General features: G+C 37.9%; 1 protein-coding gene across 6 annotated transcripts in view; it reads left to right on the forward strand.

Moving 5' to 3' along the window:
* The window catches only part of ZNF280D (zinc finger protein 280D), a 44,366-nt gene extending 38,618 nt beyond the window's left edge, over nt 1-5,748 (forward strand). For 4 of the 6 annotated variants that reach the window (XM_059858290.1, XM_059858289.1, XM_059858292.1 and 1 more), the window contains one exon: nt 3,267-5,748. In XM_059858290.1, coding sequence (XP_059714273.1) covers nt 3,267-3,900 — 634 coding nt within the window. In that variant the 3' untranslated portion in view covers nt 3,901-5,748. The remainder of the gene's footprint in view (nt 1-3,266) is intronic. The other 2 variants (XR_009488128.1, XR_009488127.1) reach the window with 1 other exon arrangement.
* Nucleotides 5,749-27,580: the final 21,832 nt, after the last annotated feature.

A 27,580-nucleotide genomic window follows, 5' to 3' on the forward strand; every position in this document is an offset into this window, starting at 1 on the left:
AATTAAAGGGCATTTTTTTCCTTGTTCTTAACTAGAAGTTCATGTAGAGTGAAGAATTTTTGGAGAGTTCTAGAAAGGTTTCAGAGTTGCTCAAAACTGTTGGACCAACAGGCTGTACTTACTGGAGATGGTCACAGTCTTCGGTTTATTTTCATAATGTTCTTTCCAGAAGCACTGTGACTTCACAGATAGGAGAAAGTATTGCCTTCATTGATGTTTGAGATCCATGGGATTTAAGATTTCTTGTGTCATAGAAGTGTTGGGAACATCACAAGGTGATAATTTTCTATGGTTTAGTGTGTATTCATACAACTTCTGCCAATCACTAATTAGAAGGAACTCCTTTGTAAAGCTATACCTAAACAAAATTAAGGTTGAGAGTATACATCATGAATCCAAAGTAAACCAAAATAACAAAGATGTGGTTACAACAAAATGTTACAAACTCTGCTCATTTCCAAACCAACATAAATGAGCCAGTTTGAATCTACTCTGTAAGATATAAAACATGAGCACCAAAATCTCTCAAATTTGATCATGTGAAATAACATTTATAATGGATTTAAAATAATCTATAGATATTGGATCCAATTCACACACATTTAATTTAGTGGCAAAACTTTAATTTCTTGAGACAAGAACAATAGTATGTTTTGTCCTTGGATATGCAGTATCTGATCTATTCATGTCTAAGTGAGTCTAACAGGAGGGACTGTTTTATGACAAATGGCAATTTCCAACATAGTAGTTCTAAGTTCTTGCATATAAATCAGTGAAGCTAAATATTTGGCATTGCATCATCTTATACTGGTATGGCTTCTCTTGATTAAACACTTCAGAGTATTTAAAGTCCTGACCCAAAAAATGTGTTCTCATTTGGTTTAATCCTGATTATTTCTCTGTTAATTACAAGAGTATTTTTACAGTGCTACTGAAACCAATCCTTTTTTGTAGATATTTTTGCCATCTATTGTTGCAGATTAGGATGTAATACATAATAATATGTGATTGTTTATGCTACAGTTTAAGATGCTGGTTAGCTGCTAGAACATTAATGTTAGAAAGTATTCATGGTATACTGCTACTATATGCTTAAACTCTTTTAAAGGTCTGGGGTTAGACTGCTTTTTTGGATTTAGGAAAATACATGTGGTTGATCAATCTAATATTAGTATACAGTTTTCATAAAATTTAAGTGGTAAAGCTGTTTTTTGTGTCAAGTATTTTGCACCCTGTAGACAACCATTAAGACTCGCTGAGGTTGTGAATAATTTAATTTATGATTAATAACATTATCTAAATATAAGAGAGGCAGCACCATACTTCAGCAGATTAAATTTGCCTTTAATGCAACATCAACAAAGAAGACTTAGGCATAAGCAGTTTTGAGGGGTTTGTTTGTTTTTTTTTTCTGTAAGAAACCTTTGAAAGGTTAGATGTTATTAGAACTGATGACTTAACAAGTTTGTAGGAGAGACTTCTTGCTATCTCTGCGATAACATTTTCTTACAGAAACACAGAAAATCAATTTTGGTGATGTTGTGATAAGCTGTTTAATTAATGTGGTTTTCAAAGTCAATAAATTTAAATAATTTATAGCTCATCTAATGTATGGACTGTGCCTCTAAAGGTATTTTGCAGGAAGCATCCCCTCCAGATAGTAGTTGGAGGTCAGCTGCAATGTTTTACAGTTGTCCTAAAGTCAACTACAGCTCTGTTCTGGTTGTTTGGGTTATGGTAGACAAATAAAAGAAAACTGAGCTTATATTGGGGAATGTTTTTGTCAGGTAGCTTTATGCACTTAATTTAGCATTTTAGATCCTAAAATACTTCGGTCACAGTATAAAAGGCCCTTCTGGTATGGAGATCCTTCCTCAGGTAGAATCAGAACAAAAGTAATGCTCACTATCTTAAGGCTGTTAGTTCCTGGCTTTCTTGAGGCAAGATAACTGGAAGAGCTTACATGAAAAAAGTTTCTTATAATTTCTGTACACCCAATAAAACACTTCAGAATTCTCAAGTGAAGTATGTTTAAGCTCAGAATAAGTATTAACTTTAAAAATCAGTCTCAGATTACCAAATTGCTTTCTAACTGTAAGTAGAAAGCAATCCTTATCTCTATTTCAACCATACAGTATTTTAAAACATTGAATCTTAATTCATTATCCACACCGAAATCTCCATTAGAGAGAAAGAAGCTAGGCTGGGGATAATGTCTTGTCTTGTCTCCTCATAGTCTAAGAGTATCTCTGACCTTAGTATCTAGTGTGAAGATCCAAGACAGTTCTTTTTTTATCCTACATAAATTACTGGTCATGGTGTGTAAGAATCCAGCTTTGTGTGTCTTGCTGCAGAAAGCTGGGCTGTGTCAGAGGCACACCTTTGGTGGGGCTGCCACAGCAGAGATGTGCAGTTTATAGTCAGTCCCTTGGGCTGACTATTGAATGCCAGCCAACAATGAAGGAATGGTTTGCTTTTCTTATGCATCTTCATATTCAGGGAACCTGGAAATTGGTCACTGTGAGATCTGGGTTAATATTGACTCTGAACTGTAATTTGTGGAGGCCTGTCAGAATCTAAGTTATCGTTTGTTTGTCACCATCATCATTTTAGGTAATTCAATCTGCTTATCATTCTGAAAAACTTTGGATTGATTAAAAATTGTAATAAACTTTTACCAGATTTAATCTTTACAGAAGAAAATTGAACTTGTCTGTGTTTCCTCTTTATAAACACTCAGTTTTACTCTGAAAGGTGACTGAAAATGCTGCTTCACAGATTTACTTTTTCAGTGAATCCAGATTGTGATTGGTCAAATAAATTTTGGATTTATTATTTTAGCTTTCCAGCTGTTAGCTTTATTCTCATGAATATTGCAGAGTCAGTGGTATAAAGGTGTGAAGCAGTTTTATCTGCACCTGTATCAAAGAGGCTCTGCAGGTAGAGGAGCTACTACAGGTGTTATTTTGGGAAATTCCATGTGTCACACAAAGGCAGCTTTGCTTTCTGCAGCTGAAATGCAAGAATTAGAGTATTAATTGACTGCTAAATACAAAGCTGAGTTTGTAAATAGATGAGAAAAATGCAGCTGTTAGTCAAATTCTGCCTTTCTTGCTATGAATCCTCATGACAAATCCCAAAGAGGAAATCTTTAATACCTTTCCGAGTGTCATTTTGTAGAGTATAGCCAAGCATTGCATTATTTCATTTATAACTTAAAATTATAAGAATCATATCTAAAAATAACTTGTTTTGGTTTTTTTCAGGAAACAAGAGCATGACTCTTCAGATGAAACAAAAGAATGCAGTAGAAATCAAACTAAAAAAGTTGCATCCGTTGAAAAGAGGGAAGACTCATCACTGTCAAATACAGAAAATGTCCGTAGTTTGGAACTCTCTGGCAACTGCTCAAAGAATTCTTTGCATGAGAAAAGAGCATACTGTGATTCAGCTAATAGGAAACAGTTAGTAGATGAGAAACAAAAACGTATTCATGATGAAAGTGAGACGAAAATGTGCCAAAGTTCAGATGACGTTGTCCTGAATGAGCAGACTAAGGTGCGTAGCTGGGATCAAACTGCGCTTTCAGCCAAGAACGTGAGGGACTTAAAGCTGACGCTGGGTGAAGATGTCAGTTTTGAGCAGTTCCTGAGAAAGAGGGATGAGCCTGAATCTGTTAGTTCAGACATAAGTGAACAAGGCAGTATTCATTTGGAGCCTTTAACTCCATCAGAAGTACTAGAGCATGAAGCTACTGAAATTCTCCAAAAAGGTAATGTCGCACCTTCATCAAAGAAGGCGGGACAGCTCGCTGAACAAACAGATGAGACTTCTAGAGAAAGCAATCCCAGCAGAATGGAAGCAACTGCAAACAAGACAGATGAGAATGAAGCAAGCTGAAACTGTGTTAATTTTATTGTTTGTTTTAAACTGGTAAGAACACCATGGACCGTTCCTGATGAGTGTGCTCATGGATGCTAAAGACTAAACATTTTAAAAGGGAGAAGAGAAAGAGACACCAAAGGGAAGTTTGCATAGGAGGTAGCATGTATGTGTATGTATGACTGAATTCATTAAGTTTCAAAAAGGTAACATGTTAAAATATATCTTCCTGTCTCTTGGATGTGATATATTATTAGATTGATACTTGAAAAGAGGTATAAATTCTAATTTTTTTATAGTTAACTAGCCCAGGATAAGGTGATTTGTTCGCCCAGAAAGTATTTTTCTAAATTCTTTAGTGTGAATATCATTGAACTGGGGATTGAGTAGGAATTCACTTGTGATGCTGACATGGAGCACACTTACAATGAAGGTTATTGGTCTGCTGATAGTTTAGGTAAATACAAACCTTGGAACTTGGTGTCACATTCCTGTCTGTAAAAGCACGCAAACAGAAGTATATGAGTTTGTGCACCTCTGTACAGGTGTAATCCTGCCAGGCTGTAAACCTACCTTAATAAACTTTCAGTGAAAGTGAAATTATTACAATAAAAAATATATTTGTGGAGTTTTCACTGTGCAGGCTGTGCAGAACTACCAAACATAGCTGTATGAAGTAGGACACAGTGCTGAAAGTACTGTAGATGTTAGGCTTTTACCATTGGTTCAATTACTCTTAGCCGTAGACCCATAGGAATGGTCTGTAAGTCACACCAAAGTATGGTTTGATGTAAAAATGGTTTTAAACAAAAAAAAGGAAAACTCCAAACTGGAAACACCACCTGGCATGCATTTTGCCATTTTGCAGCTGCTACTGGCTAACTTAAAAATTGGACACAAGGACATATAAAGTAGTATTGTACAGTTCAATTTCAGGACTTTTTGTAGTCCAAGTTATGTACAGAAAGATGGCTGCTGGTTTTAGTTTGGTTTTTTGGTTTTAGGGGTTTTTTTTTGTCTTCTAGTTAGCTAGATTTAGGAATGCATATGATAACAGTAGCTTGCTCCTTTGATTTCATTGCTCCATTTGAAACATTCAGAATGTGCTTTTGACTTACGGTTTTGTTTTTAATGAATGTTAAATGTTTTGAACAGCTGTTAAAGTACTGCTGTAAATTATTACTTTTTGAGTAAATATTTGCAACAAAAAATTGTCTTTGTGTATAATTTTATGCTCAACTTGAAACTTTGGGCATAGCCTTCTCCTATTTTTTAAAAAGATTTAGTGACAGTTCCCAAAAAATAAGTAACTTCATTTTTGTGAATTTTAGACCTATGTTTCGCTGGGGATTTTTGTTGGGTTTTGGTTGGTTTTATTTTAGAATTAAATGAGCAAGTGCCTATGCATAAACATTTTTTTGTACCTGTGTATTGTGATATGATGTGCTAACCTTTCCAGACTATACAGATTTTTTTCTGGCCCATCAGCCTGCAACTGAAGTTTCCTATGTCCTCTTAAGTTGACCGAGCTTAGCTGCTAAGTGAGTCTAACAGTATTAAAATCTAGAGACCATTCAGCTCACTATTGGAACCTCTAAATAAAACAGATCTCAACAGCCTCATAAGTTCCTTCAAGCTCTAAAGAGATGTATAATTTAAATTTTGGACTGCATCTTCATTGTCATCCATGCACGTGTAGAAGACTTTAAAAAAAGTGGAGCAGTTAATACATTCACAGCTCTTTGAGATCTGCCTCTTGAAGAAATTCAAATACCACAATACATGCAAAAGCTGAGAAGAATAAGTTGGATTATTCCTTTGTTCTTTAAAAACTTCAGTGAAACCATTAAATAGTGCTTTGGTTAACCAGTCTGATGTCTTCATGCTTTTACACACACAGGGTTAGTCAATGTGATGCTTTATTTTAGGCAGTTTAAAGCAGATAATCAACTACAAAACTGTATGTGTTTGTTACCAAGGGAGTTTTGAATGCATCTGTGTTGGAACCCAGGGAAATCTGTAGTATTTTTAGTCTGGTTGGTGATCTTCCATGCAAATTCTGTATTTGGAATAATGCTCTGATATGTGGTGTTAGAAACTATATAAAGTTCAACTGGAACCAGTTGCCATACTTGAAATTTCCACATATATGTCATTTATTATGCATTTAAACTTTTAAAACATTACCATTTTAATAAGAAATTGGAAGGATTTGGCCACATAGTGTTGATAAAAAGTGGCATATAGAACTCAAAACCTGTGTGTTTGGCAGAATTATGTCCGTGTCATCTCAGCTGCTTATCATGTAAAATGCCATTTGTTTCAAACCATGTTGACAATGCTTATGCAAAAAGTAATGTTAGGTAAAAACCACTCGAATATCTTCTGGTCCTTCTGAAAGAAGAGGTGAAAGAACTTGATTGTTCTAGCAAGAGCAGGAGATGGCTTTTCATATGCAGGGAAGGAATATCATGAAAACACTGGCATGGTATTTTTGTGAAGGAGGAAAACTAAAGCTCATTACTCTTTTTCTTATATGGAGTAATAGATTTGCTAATAAACGCTGTAGGGAACTGCAGAAGTACAAAGATAAATTTCTATAATTTTTTTGGGAGATTTCCCAAAGAAGAGAAGTTGAATTGGTACTTTTGCAGAAGCTGCTGTGGAGGATCAGGTTTCATTAAGGCATTTTCAGGTAATTTAAGATAACTGCACATGATTCAATTTGTTGTTTCTGAGTAATTTTAAAGTTGTTTTTTCCATCCAGCCATCAGTAGTTCTTTCAGTGTGTCACCTCTCTTTTTGTCCTGCAGAAGACATTTCACCTCCAGTTTTCATTGCCTTACCCAAAAACAGTCACTTGATTCTTGGTGTCCATAGTAGAATCACCCTTTCCCCTCCTCTCAAGGGCTTTATCATATTTGCTTGAATAATCACTGCAGCTTGTTTATATAGTGCTTGTTTTTAAGGAAGTCATGTCCCACATGTATGCTGTCTACATTATTGACATTTCATAGAAAACTGCAGTCATCATGATGATCAGTGAACATTCAGTCACTTGGATGTTCCTCAAGTGCAAGCAGTGTCATAACAAAACTGTCTACTTTTCTTTTCCTTGGGCAGAGAGAGAGAAGAACTTGGGCAATAAGTGTTAAATCTCATTTCTGTCGTGCTACTTCTAGAAAGAATCAGAAACTAAATGTCAGGGTAAAGAATCTTGAGTAATGCTTGTATTCTGTAACACCTTAAATAAAAGATCTTAAAACTTTTCTGCAGGTATTAAGCATTGTTATTATATGCTGGCATGCAGAAAAGTCATTTTTTTTAATACTGTCAGATACACAAATATTCCACTGAAGACTGAGACCATAAGCTGTCAGAGCAGAATTTTGTTACAGACCACTTAGACTTTTTTGTGGTGGGCAAATGTATACCTAATTGTTCTCTTTTTTTTTTTTTCATTAGTGTTGGTTTTTGCAGCTTGTGAACTTACTTTGTCTAGTTGTATCCTGTATATTTTGATGTATGCTTCATATGCCCTTAATAAAAGAAAAAGGTAAGTATCTTTTTTGATTACATTGAATGATTTTTGCTTTGAAGAAAATATTTATTCCTGTTTTAATGTCATTCAAAAGGACGGTTCTCAGTCCTTCAATGAAGGATGGCTTGTTATCTCCTTTGAACATTATTCTTATGCAAGATTTTGGCTCTAATCTTCCCAATTCTGTGCTAAAAGGAAAAGTATGTTGACTGGTATTTCATATTGGTTTACAGACACTGTGCAGAGTTCCTTTGAGTTTTGGATCACTATTATAGCTGTAAGACAGCTAATTAAAATTTTGTACTCAGTCATTTCATTGACCCAAATAAACTTTGTAAAGTTGGTATTTCCTTTTTGCACCAGATTAAAGAAAACAAAAAAGTGGAAAATGTTTATCTGTGAAATACTTTGCAGGAGGTGAATGTAGTTGTACCTTCAAGGTGCTATAAAGCTAATGAATTTGTTTACATAAAAATGTGCTGGATTTGTTGAGGGGCTCTTTCCTGTTGAAACCATTATATCAGAGAGGCTGAGTTTTTTCTGACAACCAGGAAGATAACTGTCATGTTATATCTGTATCTGCATTTATGTTTGGGCAAATTTATCTTCATGTTAAGGAAATTGACTCCTCCAATTACATGTGTGGGCTGTAATCAGGCCAAAATAAGATCACGTCCGTGATCAAAACCAGTAGCTTTTCTGTAGCAAGCAATTCTCCATTTTTAAGCAGCATTGCTAGGTTGCTTATGCTGTGAATCTAATGTAAATAGACTGCATTTAACACTTCAGTTCACTAAAGTCTCAGTGTTAGGCATTTAAGTTGAAAGAGCTGTTTTCTCCAAAAATTTTTGTGAATAAAGTGGGTGCTTTAAGAAGGAAGTTGTCTCATACGAACAGTGTGGTAGCTTTGAAAATGTAACCTTCATATGTTTTGCTCCCAAATAGTGTAGTTAAGAATTAGTCCTTTTGATTAAAGGAAAATCACCTGCAGGTCTGTTCCTTACAGCCTCTTGTGAGTTTTTCATATGGATCTGTCATGATATTCTAGCAACAAATTGAAGCCCTTGTTTTTCTCTCTTTTAATGCTGTAGAATTGCAACATGAATGCTTAATAGTTTTTAAATTGTACGTGTTTAAATTACCTATGTGTTTACTGCCTGAAATCAGGATTGAATTTTGTTTCTCAGGTTTTCAGATGAGATTTGTCTCTCCACCTAATCTGGGAAAGACTTCACTAGTTCTTGGGGCTAGCTAGTTGAAGGCACATAGTATCATTTCCCAGGATATTTAATGAAATCCAGTGTATTTGTTAGATATCATTTAAGTGGGACGGAGTAGAGGCAGTCAAAATGAATCCCAGTACTGTGAGTAATTAGGAATAATTCAGCCTTAAAGGAAAACTTCAGAAACACAGAACTTGATAGAAAAATTGTGGCAGTGTAGGAAGTCAGGTGAAGCCTTAGCTACATTGGACTGTTCCTTCATTCCTTTGTGTACACACACACAGAGTTATGTGCAACTATAATGACAACATAACTTGATTTTTATTTTCCCTGATGTACCTGAACGGAGTAATAAAACACAAAGAGGATCTTGTTTTTATCATGTTAAAAATGAGACTTCAGCAGCACTCCTTAGGCTGTTTTGAGCATAAAAGTTGTCTAAACAGTTTGTTCTAAAATTGCCATTATACTTGAATTAGAGCATTTTACTGATCCAGGCATTCTTCTTGGTGAGCTACTCAGCTATCTTGGAAGCTTTTAATGTGTTGTTGCCTTTTAATTGCTATTCATATTTTGACAGTAATAAAAATATCTGTTGTCCTCTCACATAATTTGTGGTTTATATTAATGTATTCTTTATTTAATATGTGTTTACACGTGCTTACAAATGTGTTAGTTCTTTCCATAAAAAAAATTATAGTTTCAGAGAGCTTACAATCTACTTTTAGTGTTAGGAGAATTTCTTGGTCACATGTCTTTTATATGTATGTTATTCTGCAAAACTTACAGAGAACAAGGAGAGGGAGCTATGAAAAAAATGTTTAGAAGGTCAGTCTTTTGCTTATCCATAATTAGAGTGGGTAAAATATATCCACTCTGAACTGACCCCTGCCATAATAGCTGTATTCTCTTCTTTATAGGTAATGCTAATGGTGATAGGAATTCTGAACAGAATCTCCAGAGAAAATACAGAGCAGCAAACTAACAGAGTTATTGGATTACCAAGATGCCTCATTGCAATAAAAGATCAATAAGAAACAGCAGAAAATGGGAACTTTACTGTGAGTGGAATATAAAACATGTACAAGCAAAATACTTCTACTTTGAGTCTTTTATTGAATAAGAGTTTGGTTAATGAGAGTAGACATCTCTGTTAAGAAATGTGAGATTCTGTGCAGCATCAGACAAAACTGTTACCAGTCACTTCACAGCACAAAGATTTGACCTGACTGTAAACTGATATTCTTGAGTTGAATGTACACCAGTTAGTTCAAGATCAATAACTGATGAAGTTCTCTTGGTCCAAACATAGTTCCTGTCCATCAAGTGTAATATATATCATTGCAATGTATCTGGCTATGGGGAGGTGAAAAGCACTTTCTGCACCTCACCTGTATTATCCACTAGGTCTCTTATGTTTCATTTACCCTGCTGAACATGCAGAGGAGGAAATGTTAATGCTTGCTGGAAATCCAGAGAAAACCCAACAAATACTTGGGTATAAAAGTAAAAAAATTGACTTTCCCACTGTGCCAGCAGGCAAAATGCTGTGATGGTAGAGGTCATGTCACAGAACCATTGATCAGGCTCTTGCACATAGTGTCCAGTGGAGCTCTAGAGGAGGTTACTGAAGCTGAAAACAGCTAAAAAAAAAAAAGCAGATTCATCTGTTTAGGTTTCACAAGAGTGCCCTTTAAAATTCCAGTGGGTTCTGCATCAGATGCTTGTGTTTTTGTTATTCCCATTGTCAGCAAGTTCTGTGTTGCAAATTGTGCGTGACTAGAAAAGTCAAAAGGTAAAAGGTGATCAGAAAAAAAGTTCACAGAAGAATTCTTTTGTTCCACACATAGTTGTATAACTAAACTGGCCTGCCTGGGAACATGCATGTGGAAAGGCTCTCCATGCAGGTGCCGAGGTGGAGCCAAGGCATGAGCAGCCCTTCTGCTGCCTGGGGAGGGCTCTGCCTGCAGCTGCTGGGCTCTGTGTGTACAGGGATGGCTGCAGTAGGTGCCTGGGAACCACAGCTCAGTGGTATTTTCACCTTTCATGGACTCTTGCAGCATGTGGTGGGTAAAGGAACTGCAGGGTTAACCAGTGACAGTTGTGAAATGGAGACATGCTTAACTAGACCTGATATCAGAGATCAGAACTGAATTCCCTACAGGCAATCCAGACAATGACTTCTCCTATTACTACAGAAGCAAGAGGGTTGTTTAGGGATTTTTTGTTGGTTTGGTTTTCTTTTGTTTTTGTTTGGGTTTCTTTTTTTTAACAATACAATATAATTTTCAAATTATGAGTGAAAATTTGGGTGAAACTGTGAGCTTCAACAAACTCAGAAATGAGCTAAGACAGCTTGGATTGCAGTAGCTGTAGTGGTGATGGAGTCTGTAACCATTACAAGAGGGTATTAGTGAAACTGAAAATAGGAGTGATTGAACCATGTTCAGATGTTAAAAAGCTCTCTGTGAAAGGGCAGAGAAAACAACTGTAAAATATTCTGGTCTTCCTAAAATGGAATTGAGAGTCTTCTTGTCAATGAAACATGATAAGTTTATTGAATGCGCTATAGAATGTATGAGAAAGTTGGTTTTATCTGCTACAGTTTTTCTCCTTAATTTGAGCTGTATGTATGCTACTGCAGCTTCAGAACATCTGGGTACAGTGATTTTTTTCTTTTCTGCACCTGCAAGTGTAAGTACACACATAAACAAAAAAGAAATTAAATCTTTCACAAAGCCAAAGAGAAAGAAAAAACCCAACCAGGCATGAAGCTCAGGGGAGCAGTATGACAAGTGCTGAGCTGTAAACAAGCTTGAGAGGGATTTAATTCTTATGACAAGCACCAGTGGTAGCATCTCACATGGACTCAGCATATGCACACATTTCAGAGGAGGAATCACAGAGGACTTAATGCAAATATGAAAAAGCTCAGAGCACATCAGCCTATGCTGTTCTAAAAATAGCCTCAAAAATCAGGATGAGCAAGGGTTGTAATTATCTTGATTTTTCGGATTTTTGCCACTTGTAGGAGGTTTTGTGGTTTATGCTCATGCTATAATTAGACTTTATAACATGCAAACTACAAACTCTTTAGGATAGGGATTGGTTCATGTATTTGTAGGGCAAGTATAGCAAGACCTCATTGGGTGGTATTTTCAGGGTGATAGTCCAATACAGCCACTAAGTAATAGCTGCTGTTCTGAGTTTTAAAAAAGCTTATTTTAGGTCATAAGATTTTTGTTGTTTGTTAAGGAAAGAGAAATAAGAGGTAATTTGGTATCCAAATTAAATTTTAAAAGCCTTTAATTACAGTCAGGTCCTTTCAAATACACTTGTAACTGCCTCATTTCTCTAGCAACATTCTGAAGAGTACACACTGCAAATCATCGCCAGCACTCTGTACTTAAGCAGATTTCTCCATGGCAGCTGATGAGTTAGTGCTGCAAGATGTAGCCTGGTTTCACTTAACCTTCAGACAGCTCTTGGATGAGTAGCATGTGCTCCCTGTGCTCCAGCCACTGGATAGGTTTAGCTCATTTAAGAAATTAGACTAGTGCTCTATTCACCTTAGATCTTCAGTTTGATGTTTTCTTTTCTGCTTTCCTCAGTCTGCAAAAAATTAATGGTTACATTTACTAGCAAAGGGTTAATAATCCCTGGAGATCTGCAGGGTTAGGCAAATACTATTGTGTTGTATTGTAGTTAGCTAAAAACTGGGTTTAACCACTGTTTAGATTTCATTGTAGAAGGTGGACTCTAGGTAAAGAGTCGGTCTTGGACCCAGTTTTCCTTGCTCACTTAGATGGTTGACAATTGGGAAAACATGTTACTTTACAAAAGGTCTGTTATGTTTTAAATATGCTGAATTTTCTATACCAGTTTACAACACTGATCTTTCTGGACTCAAATGTGAGATTTTATGTGTGTGTGCAAATTAGTATGATGGTTCTTAACCTGTTTCTGGATATGTGTTTAGACATCCCTTTATTACAAGTGATTGAAAATGGCCCTTCATTTGCAATAGTTGTGGTTATTACCTCCAAAATAACAATTAACAGGCTTGACTTCACCAGTGAAGTAGTTTGTCACCTTTGGCACAGAAAGCTAGAGCTACTCTTTCCTTCTCTCACAAACACATTAACATCAACTGTTTTAAATATTTATTATTATTTTTATTTCTCTAACTTTTCTTTTAAGACAAGTGAGCATAGGAGGGGCTCATTTTGTTTTACAGTGAGTATTCTAATGGGTTGCAAAACTGTTAATAAGGATTGTCTTCTTGGAACCTGTAATTATTTATTTTACTAATTGAAAATTACCTGGATAGATCAATGAACAGAAGAACACAATATCAGAATCCTTTTTTACCAAGTGACTAGAAAGAAAATTTGTTATCAGAGCAGATGGAAACTCTCAGTCTCAACTGTCCGTTATTTACACACATTTTGAGAATAGTGTATAATTTAAAATACTGCAATGAGTTGAGTAAAGCACCAAGCATTAAAATTCAAGCATCTCTGAATCTTGAAAGCCAAATCCTGCTGTAGTTTGGATCCTGTAGTGTTTATTTTCTGTTTGAATATTGATTATAGTGCTTCATGTCGCAGAAAGCCACATAGTTCTTTGCATAGTTCTTTACAAATATCTCTTCTTAAGGAAGGTCTCTTTATTTTTTTTCTTTTTTTTGTTATTAACAGAAATTATTGTATGCCCTATTGTTGAGCCTAGCTCACATTTCTAGTGGGGTAACTAAAGCAGGTGAATAGCAAGCTACCAGTAACTTACAATTTAAATCTTGCTACATTTAAGAGTGAGACAGTATTTTTAGTCCTCTGGTTGCCTATATTGGTCTGAGTATTCAGAAGGTTGAAAATGCTACATTTACTAGATTTCTCTTGGTTAAAGACAGGCATTCATTCTGGATGATGAAGATGAGTTTTACCAGAATACAAAATTATCCTAAACCACTGAGTTTAAACCTTGCTCCATTAATTTCAGCCCTCTGTGGATGCACAGGCCAAACATCAGTAACCTGCAAGATTTGTTGAAGGCTTTACTCTTCTAATTCCCTCTGGGGTATTTTAATGTTGACAGCTGTTAAAATTCTCAAACTGGAGCTCCACATCAGTATTCTCTTCCTCACAGACACCTGTAATGGGATTTATCTGTTTCCTTTGTTATTCCCTTTGCTCATTTAAATGTAATGTGCATTTCTCATCAGACCACTGGATTAGTTCTATATATATTACTAAAATACACAGATACATGAACACACATATGTTTGTCCCAGAAGAACAGAGCATGAAATTTTGGATGTGATTAAGAAGGTGGACAAAGATAAATACAGCACTATAATCCTTGTACATTTCTTTCAAACAAAACACATCTTTTCTTATGTGGCCGGGAAGGTGCAGCTTCTTGAAGCTTCTCCTGAGATTTTCATCTTCCCTATCCCCTCATCTCTTAGCTGTGTTCTAGGAGTGGCAAAATTAATTCTGTTTATGCTTCTGGTGCTTTTCTACCAGTCACGGGCTCCTCCCCTGACCCTCCAGTTCCTCTTTTTTGATTTATATCAGTTGGAATTTCGGCTTTGGTAATTGTATTTTCCTGGAGGGTTTAGCCAGATTTTGGGCTAGTATTGTATTGCTTTAAGGATTACTAATTCCAGAGCCTTTCTTCTGCAAATTATGCGTGAATAGATGTGCAAATGGGTGTTTTCACCGGATGTCTGATCGAGATTCCTATTGAACCAGTCTTGCCTGCCTTGCTCCATCTGCAGTGCAGGCAGCTCAGGATGCCAGCCTTGTGTTTGCGCTGCGAGTGAGCTCCAAACAGCTCGGGTGCAGTGGTGGGAAGGCTGAGGAGGGGTGGCTGAACAGTCCCGGACTGAGCTGTGAAGCCGAGCAGCATTGTCACTGCCTCAGGCCGGGCTGGATGCGGCTTTGGGCAGCCTGGGCTGATGGAAGGTGTTCCTGCCTGTGCAGGGGGCTGGAGCTAGATATCCATCAAGTTCCTTCCTAGCCAAACCGTTCTGTGATTCCATGATAATATTTGATTTTACAGCCTGTATATGAGAGAGGCTGCTTTCTCGTCAGTCAAGGCTCACATTTTGTGATGAAGTGGTACTTAAGCACTTAGAGGCTGGCAAAGACAGGGACGGACTTCTACAGTTTAGTAACTGATCTATGGTCTTGTGAGGAAAAAAAACCAGTAGTGCAAGGAAAATATATAAAATACTGAACAAAATCACTTGTAGTCTGCCCTGGCTATTTACTTTAGCTACTTAGGGAACTGGTAATTAACACTGCTATTTTAACTGGGCAACTTTGGCCTTTCAATCCCAACCCCCATTATTGTTAGTTTTTACTTCACAGCTGCATGCAGAAGCCCAACCCAGTATACATGGTTTACTTTTTGTTAACTAGGTAAGAAAAAAGTATACCATATAAATATGGTATACTTTTTAACAAAAAATCCTGTAAGAAGTTGACATTGGGAGATTTGGAGAAAGGAAGTATTTTAATGGATCCCAGTCTGAAATATGAAGAATAAGCAACTTTCTAAAATTAGCCCACGATGAACATCAGATTAAGCAGAGAATATATAGTATCTCTTCTAGAAACAAAGTATTTCCTAATTTCTCTTCCAGTGTTTTCATTTACAAGGCTGTTCCTGAGCAAGTAACCAAGGCATAATACTCAAAATATAGGGAGAAGCGTCAGTCATATAGAACAGAAGATTTACCTTAAAACAGTACAGACAACTTCAGTTACCAAAAAAAAAAAAAAAAATCCCTGCAACATACATTGCTTGAGTAACAAAGGTAGGTTTTGAATCTTGTTATTATTTTTGATGGTGTAAAAGTCATATTTGCATATTTGAATAACCAGATTTTGACATCTCATCTAAAGCCTTTTCCTGACATAACTTAAAAGCAGAGAGTGCACAGTTTCTAATAATAAAAATATTTTCTCTTTTTTAACATAGGCACATACTAGTAAAAAGATGCTACCTGTGCATCAAGCATAAAGAATGCTTGATGTGCAAGAATGTTATCTTGTTCTAATGTGTCAAAATATTCTTTAATGAGGAAAGGTATATAAAATGTACAAAGCAGGATAAACCAGCTACTAATACCTTCATTACTGTCTGTCAACAAATGACAGTCCTATCAGTAAATGAATGAGCTAGCAGGAATAAATGGACAGGTTATAGAAATAGCTTTCACAGTGATCTCTAAACACAGAAAATGCAGTTGAAAGCTTTCAAATTTTAATGCAGTCATTTTGGCAATAGGAACATCTGAATGTGTCAGGTGTCAAAAATGTTTTACTCTTTATATTCCATAATTAAGCTTTGTGTATTTTTTAAATTTTAAATACCCCTCGTGAAATGTCAGTGAGTTTTACCCTTTAAAACTTTGTGGCTACTAGCATTATTATGCACTGTAGAGTTCAACCTACTAATTATACTTCTAACAAGCTGATGGGGTTTTGGCCTTCCAGAACTAATGGACCTCTTTGTCTTAGTTGAGGCATATCAGAGCTTAAAACCATGAGCAAAATGCTGATCTGACCTTTGGTTCCAGGAGGTAATGCTGGAGTACAATATTTTTGAGGCTCATTCCAATAAAAAAATTACAGTTTTAATAATGGCTCTGCAAACATATGGCAAACAGAAAACAATTCTAAAACAACATTAAACCTCTGGAATGACTAAATCCAGTAAATTGTTCAACACCAAAGTGTTTGTTTGTTGTACTTTGTTTAGTTATTTAACACCTGCCTCCTTCCTGCTCTAAGGTATAATCAGCATTAGAAATATTATTGCTAATCAGGTTGTGAAATCTTAAAGCACATATACACTTCTTGCTGCTTTAAAACTGTACTGCTGCTGCTTCTTTAAAGCTGCACCTGATGTTTACCTGAGAAGCAGTGAAAGGAGACTGTATTTCTCATAAATTAATTTATGAATATTTATACACCAGATGGTTTTTCAAGTGCTGGCCAAAACTGATGGTGTTTAAACCAGAGCAACTGAGAAATATTGAATAAGCTCAGGGAAATATCCATGATGGGGATATTTGTGTAGTACATTTGTGACTTCTAACAGCCAAATTGTTTATGCATTTGGAAGTACATTCTTGAGCTTCACATTCTTGCTTGTGCATTTGATCCTGTAGTTAGCCTGTGCTTTTAAGAGCATTCTTACTGCTGTGTGCAACACAAGATTAGCAAAGCCTGAAGGTATAATGATGCCATTCATATGAATATCTGTCCATAGTGTCCCTCAGAAGTCAGACCATGACTATGCATACTTTGAAAGAGAAAGTCTGAGATGTAGGCAAAGAGGGAGCAGGGAAAAGTGATGATGTACTGTAAGAGGTGCATTCCATCCCTGCCTTACTTGTGTCTATTTGATGCAATTTAGGTTAGCTACACTACATTTATTTTGATGTATTTGCCAAAGCACTTTGTCAATTGCCATGCAGCATTTGCTAACAGACTGAATTCTGGTGCCATCATCTGTTGGCCATGTACAATTGCAGCATGGGCAGATGGGGGTCCTGAATTACTTCTTGTACTGCTTGTTTCACATCCAGCTTCATTTCTTTTTCTCATACCTTATGTATAGTGCTTTTAAAAAAACAAGCACATACAGAAGTCTATATAGTGGAGCAGCCAGGCTTTTTACAGGGAACTAAACTAGACAGTGTGAACTCTAGAACTACATCTATAAAGCTGATTTTGCATTGCCACTTTTTGTCAAAAACTACAGGTGGTCCTGATATTTGGCAGCAACGGTATGTATTGAAGTTATTTTTGTGTTTGGAAATTTCTGCTTTGTTTCAGTAAAGAGTTTGGCTTGTATGAGCAAAACTGTTTGAAAGTAGTTAATAGTGACTTAATTCTGCTCTAGAAAGCAAAACTCAAACTCCAGGTTTTTGGGGCTAAAGGATCTTGCCAGTAATGTGTGTTCTTTTCAAGACTAGCCTTTGCAGAAAGATGATTGGTTTCTTTGCTTTACCCAAGTGGTGTCTTTCCATCCAGCAGATCATCTAGTCGCAAGATGTAACATGATTCTTACTTGCTGGTAGTAGGTATATACAATCTAATAGGGTTTTTCTAGCTGTGAGGTGGTGTAGTAGTAAAAATCCTGTCTGTATTTGAGGCTTATCACGAGGTGAAAATCTTCTCTCCATTTGTAGCTTCAGCCTCCATTTATGAATTTCTGTCCAAGTCCAACAAAAGAAATAAGTTTGAAGATGCTGGAGGGATGTCTGGCCTAAGAGTCACAGTTGTCACAATGAAAAATGAGCTTTGGCTGCACCTCAGGGCTACGTGCCTGATGTTTGTGGATGCAAGTCATGGTCCAAAGATGTCTGTGTCTGAGTTGATCTTTTTCTATTAAGAGGCAGTGCAGAGAGCTGCTGACATGATCTCACCCTAGGTAGGTGTTTCTAACTGGCAGGCACACCTGCCTTCTATCTATCGTCATTAACAAGATTTTGGGAGATGCTATGGTCTGAGTTTTGCTAAGATGGATCCCATACAATACAGCCATACTGTCACTGCGTTTCTGTCACAGAGAAACAAACTCCATCATGAATATTTATGAAAGATTGTCAACTGCAAATGAATTACTTGGAAAATCCCTGAGCAATTTACTGGAAACTGGCCCAGCTCTGAGCAAAGGGTCAGACCAGCCAACTGCCAGAGTCCAGCCCACCCTCAGCTTGTGTTTCTAGGTTTAAAGCAGGTACCCTTTCTCAAGGGTGAGAACCAAGGGGAAAGCTTTCTCTTGTAATGTGTGTGGGATTGCTGTGTTTGATCCTTAGCAACCAAACAGATACATAACATTTATAACTCAGTGACAGATCTGTGCTGCACAGTAAGCTGCCCAGGTGGACTCAAAACTTGTCACTGATTTTTGCACTCTCTTAATCTTCCTGTTTATTCTGTGCTTCATTAAAGTCAATCTCTGCTGGACAGACTGTCACTCAGGCTAGGCTAGTCCTGCTGTCTGCACTCTCTGGGGATCACCCTTCATCCTGATAAATGGTCTATTAGGAGAGCACGTGTCAGAGAGAAGCCCTTCGTGAAGCTAAATAGATTAGAGGCTCTTCCTCTGCAGGGTCTCAGTGGAACGGGGTAGGCGTGATCATTAAAGCAGATTTCAAATGAGAAGATGCTCTTCTTTGGGAGAGAAATTACTCTGAGTTTACAAAGGCATGGATTAGTTCTCAGAAATATATAAGGTGGAAACCCCCAATGTTAGCATTTGCCTCCAGAACCAATTCAGTGTGATGGTCTGGAAGTTGCTGAACTTTCTCATGGTGCCCCCTTGGGAATTGAATAGATCCTGCCTTTCTTTGTGCTTTGTAATACCTTTCTATACCTACTGCAATTGCCAGCATGAAGGAGCTTTACAAATTCAATATTCTTGCAGTGCAGCTTAGCAGCTGCAGGTACATTAGGACTGGTAAAATGACCAGTAAAGGGACAGGATTTCTGGTTCTTACAGACATCCTATCCCCCAGCTGTGGCACTGGGAGTCATTGCTGCTCTGTCCTTGATCCTCTAAACACATCATGGTAACAGCAAGGCCAAAAAATCCCTTGCAAAAGCAAAACCTGCCCTTGAAACCATGTTTACAAGTGTGACTTAGTACATGGCATCACACACCCAAATGCCTCTGGTCTGTCTTCTCAGGGTTCCTCAGGTGGGACATGGGGAGGGGAGAAAGAGGTTGCTCCTATTTATTTCTCTGTGGAGTTTGGGTAGTGGTAGGGTTGGGAAGATGAGCTCAGTTTTTGCCCTGAGGTTAGCAGATATTTAGCAGAGGTTGCCTCTGTTTTACAGACCCTCAGAGGCAGCTTCAAACTCTCAAAACTTTTTAAATAATTTTTTTCTCCTTCACTTTCATCTTCCCTTTTTCTGCATTGCTGGGTGAGGGTGAAGGGAAAATGGATTGTAAGCTTTTCCACACAGCTCTGTGTCCTAAGCAGCCTCTTCCAAGTCTCCATGTGTCTGGTCCTGAGCTTGTTCACTGCTCTGTGGATGTTTGGTGTTGCAGGGATGCCTGTGCGAAAGGAAAATCCTGTGTAAAGAGTAGGCAGGTGAGATCAGGGTGCTTCTTTTTTGTTGCTTGAAGGAACATGCAGAAGCTCTGATTTTTCACTCTTGTTGGAGCCAGTCCAACAGAAACATCTCTGTTCTCTTGGCACCAGAGAGAGTGGCAGGTCCTCATTGGTGGCATTAGCACCAAAAACGGGGAGGGAATGCTGCCAGAAAACTCTCTTGTGAGAAGAGTGGCTATCACCTAGGGAGAGGATAGAAAAAGATTCTGCTGAGGAAGTTAATTTTAAATGAATTAAAGGAAGATAAGTTCAGATTTTCCTGCAGAGCATCTTTCAGAGAAATCAAATCAAATAAAGTTATAAATGGCAAATTCACCATTAGTTTCAAGGAAGGATTAAGCAAATATGTAGACTTTTTAATAATAGCAATAAAAACCTACAAGTATCATAACAATATGCATGTTGTAAACTCATGTAATCACTTGCAGTTATTGTTCCTAAACTGCATCTTCCTTTTTGCCACAGTAATATATTCTCTGTCTGCCTGGGAAGATTTGGTAGACAATGACTGCAATGATGGTACAAAAGTTGAAAGAGGTAATGTGGGGGAGTTCTGGAAGACTCTTTTCAGCTCTCTCTTTTGTTGTAGTTTATTTAAATGCAAATCTTTCAGAGAAAAAAAAAGCCCAAAATCTGATAAATATTCAATAGCCTTGGTGCATTCATGAATGTGAGGCTGAGGTTATGGAAATGGTGAGTCATACAGAAACTTGTCCAGGGAAACAAGGCACTTCTGTGAGAGGAAGAGCAGGGTACAGCAAACTCTTAAATTTAGCCAAGGCCTACAGTGTGTATTTTGGTGTCTTCTATTGGTGAATTTTCAAGATATGCCATGTAGAAAAACAGTCACTTTGGTCCTTTTCAGGCAGACCTAGGCAGCACTGCATTCAGACAGCTGTAATCCAAGAAGGACACGTGCCTGTGATGTTACTGTGAGAAATGTAGGTGACTATGAAGCCTGACACCAGGTCACAGCACACAGCTGGAGTCAGAATGAGGGTGTAGAGGGTGCTCTCCAGGAATGTGGCTCTGCTGTTTCAGGTTCTGGTTTGTGCTAGTAGAAAAGCTCTCCCCAGGGCTGGACACAGTCTGATGCAAGCAGGTGCCAAAGCTCATTTTCCCTTTCTGTTCCTTGGTAAACCAGTGTTTGTATGCTGTGACTTTGGCTCCCTGGGCTACATGCCCCAAAATGTGGCCTGGGAAGACCCTGCTTTTCCTCTGTCAGTCCTGAGGAGGGGTATGAGAGACAGCTCCTCCACCTGAACAACGTTATGGAATGCTCTAAATATGTTAATTCTCCAGTTTATTAAGGTTAAAACTTACTTGACCTATTTAAAAAATGTTGCTGTTTCCAGGGTATCAACAATTAAAAGGTACCTGAAAGAGACCTACAGAATAGCTTGGGTGTATGTCATGAGTGTCATGTTATTTCATGGCTTTACATTTAAGCATCTTAATTACCACATCTCCTTACACTTAGAAGATTACCAACTAGAACGAGTTCAAAACTTTGTGTAAATGAAATCTGCAGAGCAGAAAAAGAATTCACAGTAAGCATCTTCTGTTTGTAGGTAGGGATGCCACAAAAAAGTGTGGTTTGGTATTTGTTGTGTACTGGTGTTGTTACTCTTGTCTATTTGTTCTGTTTCTGCCATACTTCATTTGGAGTTCATTACAGAGCCTTGCCTTACAGTATGACATGACTAAGCTTATGTTTAGCATTATATCATTTGCTTGTTAGCTCTGCCTATTTTATTGCTGAATTATACATTTTTAGCAATATTATTTAGAAAATAAATGGCAGTAAATGTCTCATTTTTTCAGGTTTTACTCAGATCAATTTAAATGGTTCAAATCTTAGATAAAATAAAATACAGCTTAATAGAGCCTTAATATTTATCACTGACAGGGACTAGCCATAAAATTACTGTTTAGGGAGGGTTTCCATACATTTTGGGATGAAAATAATCTCTCTTTTTCATGGCTTCTGGAAGAACAAGGAACAAATTCTCAATCTGATGCACTTGAGGGCATGGAAGGTGGATCTTATATCCAAGACTACTGGCTATTTAGTATTATCTATTATTTAAAATATATCTCACTTACTTTCACATCCCACTTTGAAGGCACATTTTGGTTATTATTGGTTGGTTGTTTTCTCGCTTTCAGTTGAGGACAAACTGCTACAGGGACTCAGGCTTCTGTCCTCAAGCTCCAGGCGCCCAGAGAAGGATTTGCACGGGGGGACTCCCTTCTACACCTTAGGTCTGGCCTGGCTGGACACCTTTCCCATCCTAGGCTGTGTGTGCACAGTAACAGGATGCTTTGCTGAGCCAGGCAAGGTGCATATTTGCTGCCTGGAAGGCAAAGACAGTAAGGTTTTCAAGTACTGCGTAGCAAAATATTAAAATTCAGGAGAAGAAAGCCCCCCCCCCCCAAGAAATTAAATAAAAATGTATAGTGCTTGAGGAAACTATCATGCATTGCATAACAAGCAGATAAGAATGAATTGTTCCTTTCAAGTCAGTTTTAAAAAGAGGAAAATATTTAGAAAGTGAATCTTGCAGTCTAGATAAAAGCAATTTTGTTTTATGCAGCTGCCAGTGAAGAGTCCTGCTGCAGTGGTAACTTCAAAGTCAATAAACATAAATTATTTATATGAATTATTTAGAAGACACAGGATAGAAATGAATGAGTATTAAACCAGAATTAATCCAGTGTATAAGCACTAAGGAATGTGTCTATGTTCCTGGCAAACTGATAGTGACATCCATTTGGAATCTCAGTTTACATACATGAAGAAGGTGTAAGTGAATGTTTCATCATCTAATTGTAGATACATTTTAACTGAAATGCATGAAGTAACTGTTAAGGATCAAGTAACTTAAATTAGAATATCTACAGTATATAAAATCAGACATGTCTGGCCAGATGGTGTGAGAATAAGAAGTGACTGGATTTCAAATAAATAACAAGCAACTAGAAATCATGTACCATGGGATTCACCTGACCACCACACATTCAAACAACCTGCAAAGAAGACATGAAGCAGTTTAAGAGAAAAGTTTCTCTGTTGGAGAGGCAATGAAAAATCTCATTTAACAGAGATACTCTGTTAGTCATACTTTTTGCTTCTTCTGTCTGCAGAAATCAGGTCTGAACAGAGTTCTTGGATCCTGGAGAAAGCTGATGAGAGATGTCATTCCAAACCCACTGACAGAGAAGGAAGAGGAGTAATAGTACTCACATGTAAATGAAGTGAGGCAAGCCCTGGAAAATGCTTCACTACAAGAGGAAAATTTGAGGAATTAGGAGTGCTTGAAAGAGTGCTTTGTAGTACAGACACCTGTGGGATGGGAAGAAAATACTAAACAGGTAATGGAGATCAGAGTGGGTGGAGATGATTCCTCTGAAAATACTACAGTGAGGATCTTGAACTGCAGTTGTATCTCTAGTAAACATCTGAATAAATATGGAGTCAGGAAATGGTTATTTATAAGCTAAAGAAAAAAGTCCATGGGTATTGCTTTTAAACATACATACAATCTGAAGGGTAAGCCTGTGTAAAATGTTTTCCAAATGTACTTGGTTAAAATTTCAAAAGTATGGGTGGTTGGGAGTGAGAATCTCCAGCATATCTGACTAGAGGAAAAGTAGAAACTGCTCATCTTAACATATCTTGTAAAATTCTATAGGTCACCCAGTTTCAGGTTGTGTGCCCTTATTAAAGCACCAAGCATGTTTCTGGACTAATTACAGTAAAAGCACAGTTGTTCAACAGCACTGTTTATCTGTTAGTTCAGCACAGTGATCACTGATTCTTGCCTGAGTGACAGAAAGGTTAAGTTAGAGTTCTTCTGAAGGAGGACTCCATTAGCCATAGGGGGCAAAAGGAGGGGAAAAAAGGACTGACAAAGGTTGTATACAAAGAAACCTTTAATGAAGATTTGCCATAAGGCAAGATAATAGTTCTTGAGTATTATGAACTGCAGAAACTGCATGAACACATTATATTTTAAACACTTAATCTGTTTTACAAACTATGTACATTCTTCTGCTAAATAAGATGAATTGGGATTCAAGAAGCAGCACATCCTGACAAATCTTCTCCTGAAGGCATCCATTAATATAAATCAACAGTAGCAATTTTGTTTGATCATTTATTTGCAAGAATCATTAAGGTTTATTAGCATAATTATTCCCTGTGGGACTTCATGTCACATAAATGAAAAATGGCATTATCAATATTTAAAACATAAGTATGTAATGTTCAGAGTACTTAAACAGTACTCTGCAGGTGGTGTCCAGCTGTAGCAAATTAGATTAGGTTTGATTTCTAAATTCTAGAGATATAACTAGAGACAAAACTAGGTTCCCTGTTGTGCAAGGCATAAGCATGCAGCCACACTGTAGTTATTCATTACTGTACCGTGTGTGTAACACTGTTTCTGATTTCAAGAAATCAACCTGTCTCAAGATACCAAGGGGGAAGCAAATGTTGCTCACTGGTGGAAATCCTTCTATAATCTTGTCTTTCTTATTTTTAACAGTTCTATATGATGACCTCCAATTTTCTCAATGAAACAAGACAACTTTCTCCCTCATCTCAGTGGAGACATGGAGAAAGGCCCTGCTTTGCTGCAGGAGCTCTGAAACCAAAATCAGCTGGTGCTTCTGTACCAACTGTGATCATCTCTGTACTACCAATGAGCTTGGCTTACAGGAGCACTTTTTGAATCAGACACGAGGATTGATGCACAGCAGAGCCTGTGGGTGATGCTGTGGTGGAAACATTTCACAGACACAAATCTCTGGGCTTTGTCTGGCCCACAGCAATGCAGAGCCAATTCACTGCTTCACTGAGGGATTTTGGTTGGAGCACAAAATTGCTGGTTTAGCAGCAGCAAAATCAGTAACCACTGTGTTCTCTTCTCCTCTCTAAAAGCTCTTGAATAAAACATCAGTGATTTTACTAAACATGCCCCAGGACTCCTCCAGACACATCCCTGTGTGGGGCAGGGAAGCAGAGCCTCCACCAGCCCGGGGCTCATCACAAAGCTCTGCCAAGGCTGCTGGCCAGGAGGAAATGCCAGCATAAGAGATGGATGCAGGCAGCAGAATTACTTTCACCTTGCTCTCAGCCTTTCTGGGACTGATGTTTGTTTTCTGTTAGTGCCCTTCAGTTGCCCTTTCCATTGGTTGGCTTGAGGTTATGGCTGCAGATTAATTTGTTTAATACTCTGTATTGGCAGCAGACATCTTTTTTCTTCTATTCTGCTCTTTGCTAAGCTCCCCTTTGGAGCTCCTCAGCTTTTTAATTATTCACAAAAGCTGAACTGAACTCTTTGGAATTCATTGTCTTTGGTAGCATGTTGCAGGAATGAAGGGGGTTCTGCTTACTTGTAAGTACATTTCCTGGTGCTTTCAAGTCTGCACTCAAGTTAGAACTGATGCCAACACCTGGCCTTGGTGCTTCCCAGGAGTGGGCAGTCCCCAGGAAGCATATGCCATCTCACCCTTTTGCTCAGTGAATGCTTTTTTACGGGCAATGCTATGGGAAGAGTAGTAAAGCTTAATAGCTTATTTTCAATATGTCATTCAGCCTTGGAAATCACAAATCTTCCTTCCAGAGGTGCATGTTCTGATGGCATTGCATGCAAAATACTGAAAAGGAAACCATGTTCAGTGCTTAATTTCAGCCGAAATCAGCTGGGGGGGTAGATCACTGGGTGGAGGCTGACTGGTTTTAGTTTTCCCTCTGCCCATTCAGTTGGGCACTTTGGCAGACGAGCTTGGAGGCTGGTTATTCAAATGTCTCCTCTACACCCCTCACAGAAAAGACAAGGATAGGCTAGAATATAAAAAATCTAATCTTTCCTTTCAAATGAAAAGCAACAAATGAAGATTGTTATCTTGAAGGACACTTTTAAACAAATACTTGTATAAGAGGTCCCATGTCAAAATCTCAGTAAGACTTTTTAAAAGACCTTTTACAAACAGAACTTTCATACTCACAAACCTTTAGATTCTGTTCTAAAAATCATTTCCATTCAGTTTCCTAATTAAGGACTCAGTCCTTTTGCTTGAACTTAGGATACCTGGTCTCTTTCATTGGTTAGGACAGGTCAGTGGATAAAGGTCTTGCTGCAAAAAGCACAAGTGTCATTATAGCAGTGTTTTACAACATTCTTCGCAGAAGAACTGTGTTTGCTGTCCCCAGACCAGGTATTAAAAAAAAATTCTTAGAGGTGAAGCAGAAAGCACTTGTGTGCTCCCCTCAGAAAACTGAGTCCTACAACTAAATATTTATTAAACCCACATTTGTCTCATCAGAAACAGATGTATTTTTGTTGAACACATTTGAAGCACTGAGTATTTTTTTTCTTTGTAATATTTTAGTTTAGAGTCCTTAATGTCATGAGTAAAAGATTGCTTCTGCCTACTGCTGCTATGGGGCATGTTTTCCCTACTACTGCAGGATAATTTAAAAAAAAAAAAAAGTGCTAAGGCTTTGTTGACAGTGATAGCCCCTTAGCTGCTAAATCTGCTGTCCCATCCATCACTAATCTCAAGCAAAGCAAGCATTAGTTTCTCTGTGACTTATCTAGGTCCTTAGTAGATCAATAACACAGCTCAGATGTTTCAGTCTCTTCCCTGTTAATTCCCATTTATCTTTTCATCCAAAGAAGGTAAATTACCTCACAGAGAAGCTGTGTTATCCCCAATAGTGGTTTATAATGTTGCAAAGTCAGCATGACCCACATATCTTATCTCAGCTGGAATGCATTTGTCACTGTCTCATGTTATGATCATCTGGTAAAACGCCCTAGAAAAGAGGTAAACCTGCAAAATGGTTTCACCATTTTCATTTAATGACCTTTCCTGCTATGTGTTCCTGTATCACCTTCAACTGAAACTGCTAAATAAAGGGAACTTACCTTTTCCCTTTAATGCTCCATTTCATCGTTTTTACCATTAGCGTTTCTCGGCAGTCTTCACTTCGCTGTCAGGAGTTCATCAGTGGGTGCTGTGTTAACCCTGAGAAAGGACTGCTGAGTTTAACTCTGCATTTGTACAGTTGGCTGCTGATTACCTAAAAGCTTTTCAGGCTCTGGGAGGGTTTAATGCTCTTAGGAAAAGGAAATGAGAATCAGGTCACTGACCTATAGCTGTACCCAGGCTGCTGCAAGAAGAAATGCTCTGTGAGTTTGATAGCAGTTATGCAGCTGGGACTTATTCCTTTCCATACTACAGGCAGGTAGATATTTCATTATCTACTACTCTAAAAACTCTGTAATGGAAAGAAAACTTTATATATAAACACACTGGATTTCTAAGAAGTCTGACATAGCTGGTTGCTAAAACAGTGCATTTTTATTCTCCTCCTTTAGAAGAGCAGAGCAACTCTGCCTGGACTGAACTCTGCTCTGCAAGTGTGAAATTCTTAGGTGTTTAACTGAGAAATTAATCAGTGCCATCAAGGAGCTCTGCTTTTTGACATGAGGAGAAGGTAGGTCTGTTTCCAGCACTGTCTCGCTCCCTTCCCAAATAAGAAGGGAGGGAGGCCCCTCCAGGGAGCAGTGACCTGCTGTGACTGCACAGCTGGGAGGAGCAGCAGCAAAAGCAGGTGCTTCCCTCGCAGGTGGAGGAGGAGCACCCGGCTGAGGTGACCTTGAGGAGGAGGAGAACAGGGTGTGCCAAGGGGGCCTGGCACAGAAATGCTTGGCCAGGTGCAGGTGAGCAGAGAACAAACAGGGAGGTGCAGTCAGAGCCCTGGTTCCAGACTGAGAA

The sequence above is a fragment of the Haemorhous mexicanus genome, chromosome 13 (assembly GCF_027477595.1).
Source record: "Haemorhous mexicanus isolate bHaeMex1 chromosome 13, bHaeMex1.pri, whole genome shotgun sequence".
NCBI lineage: Eukaryota > Metazoa > Chordata > Aves > Passeriformes > Fringillidae > Haemorhous > Haemorhous mexicanus.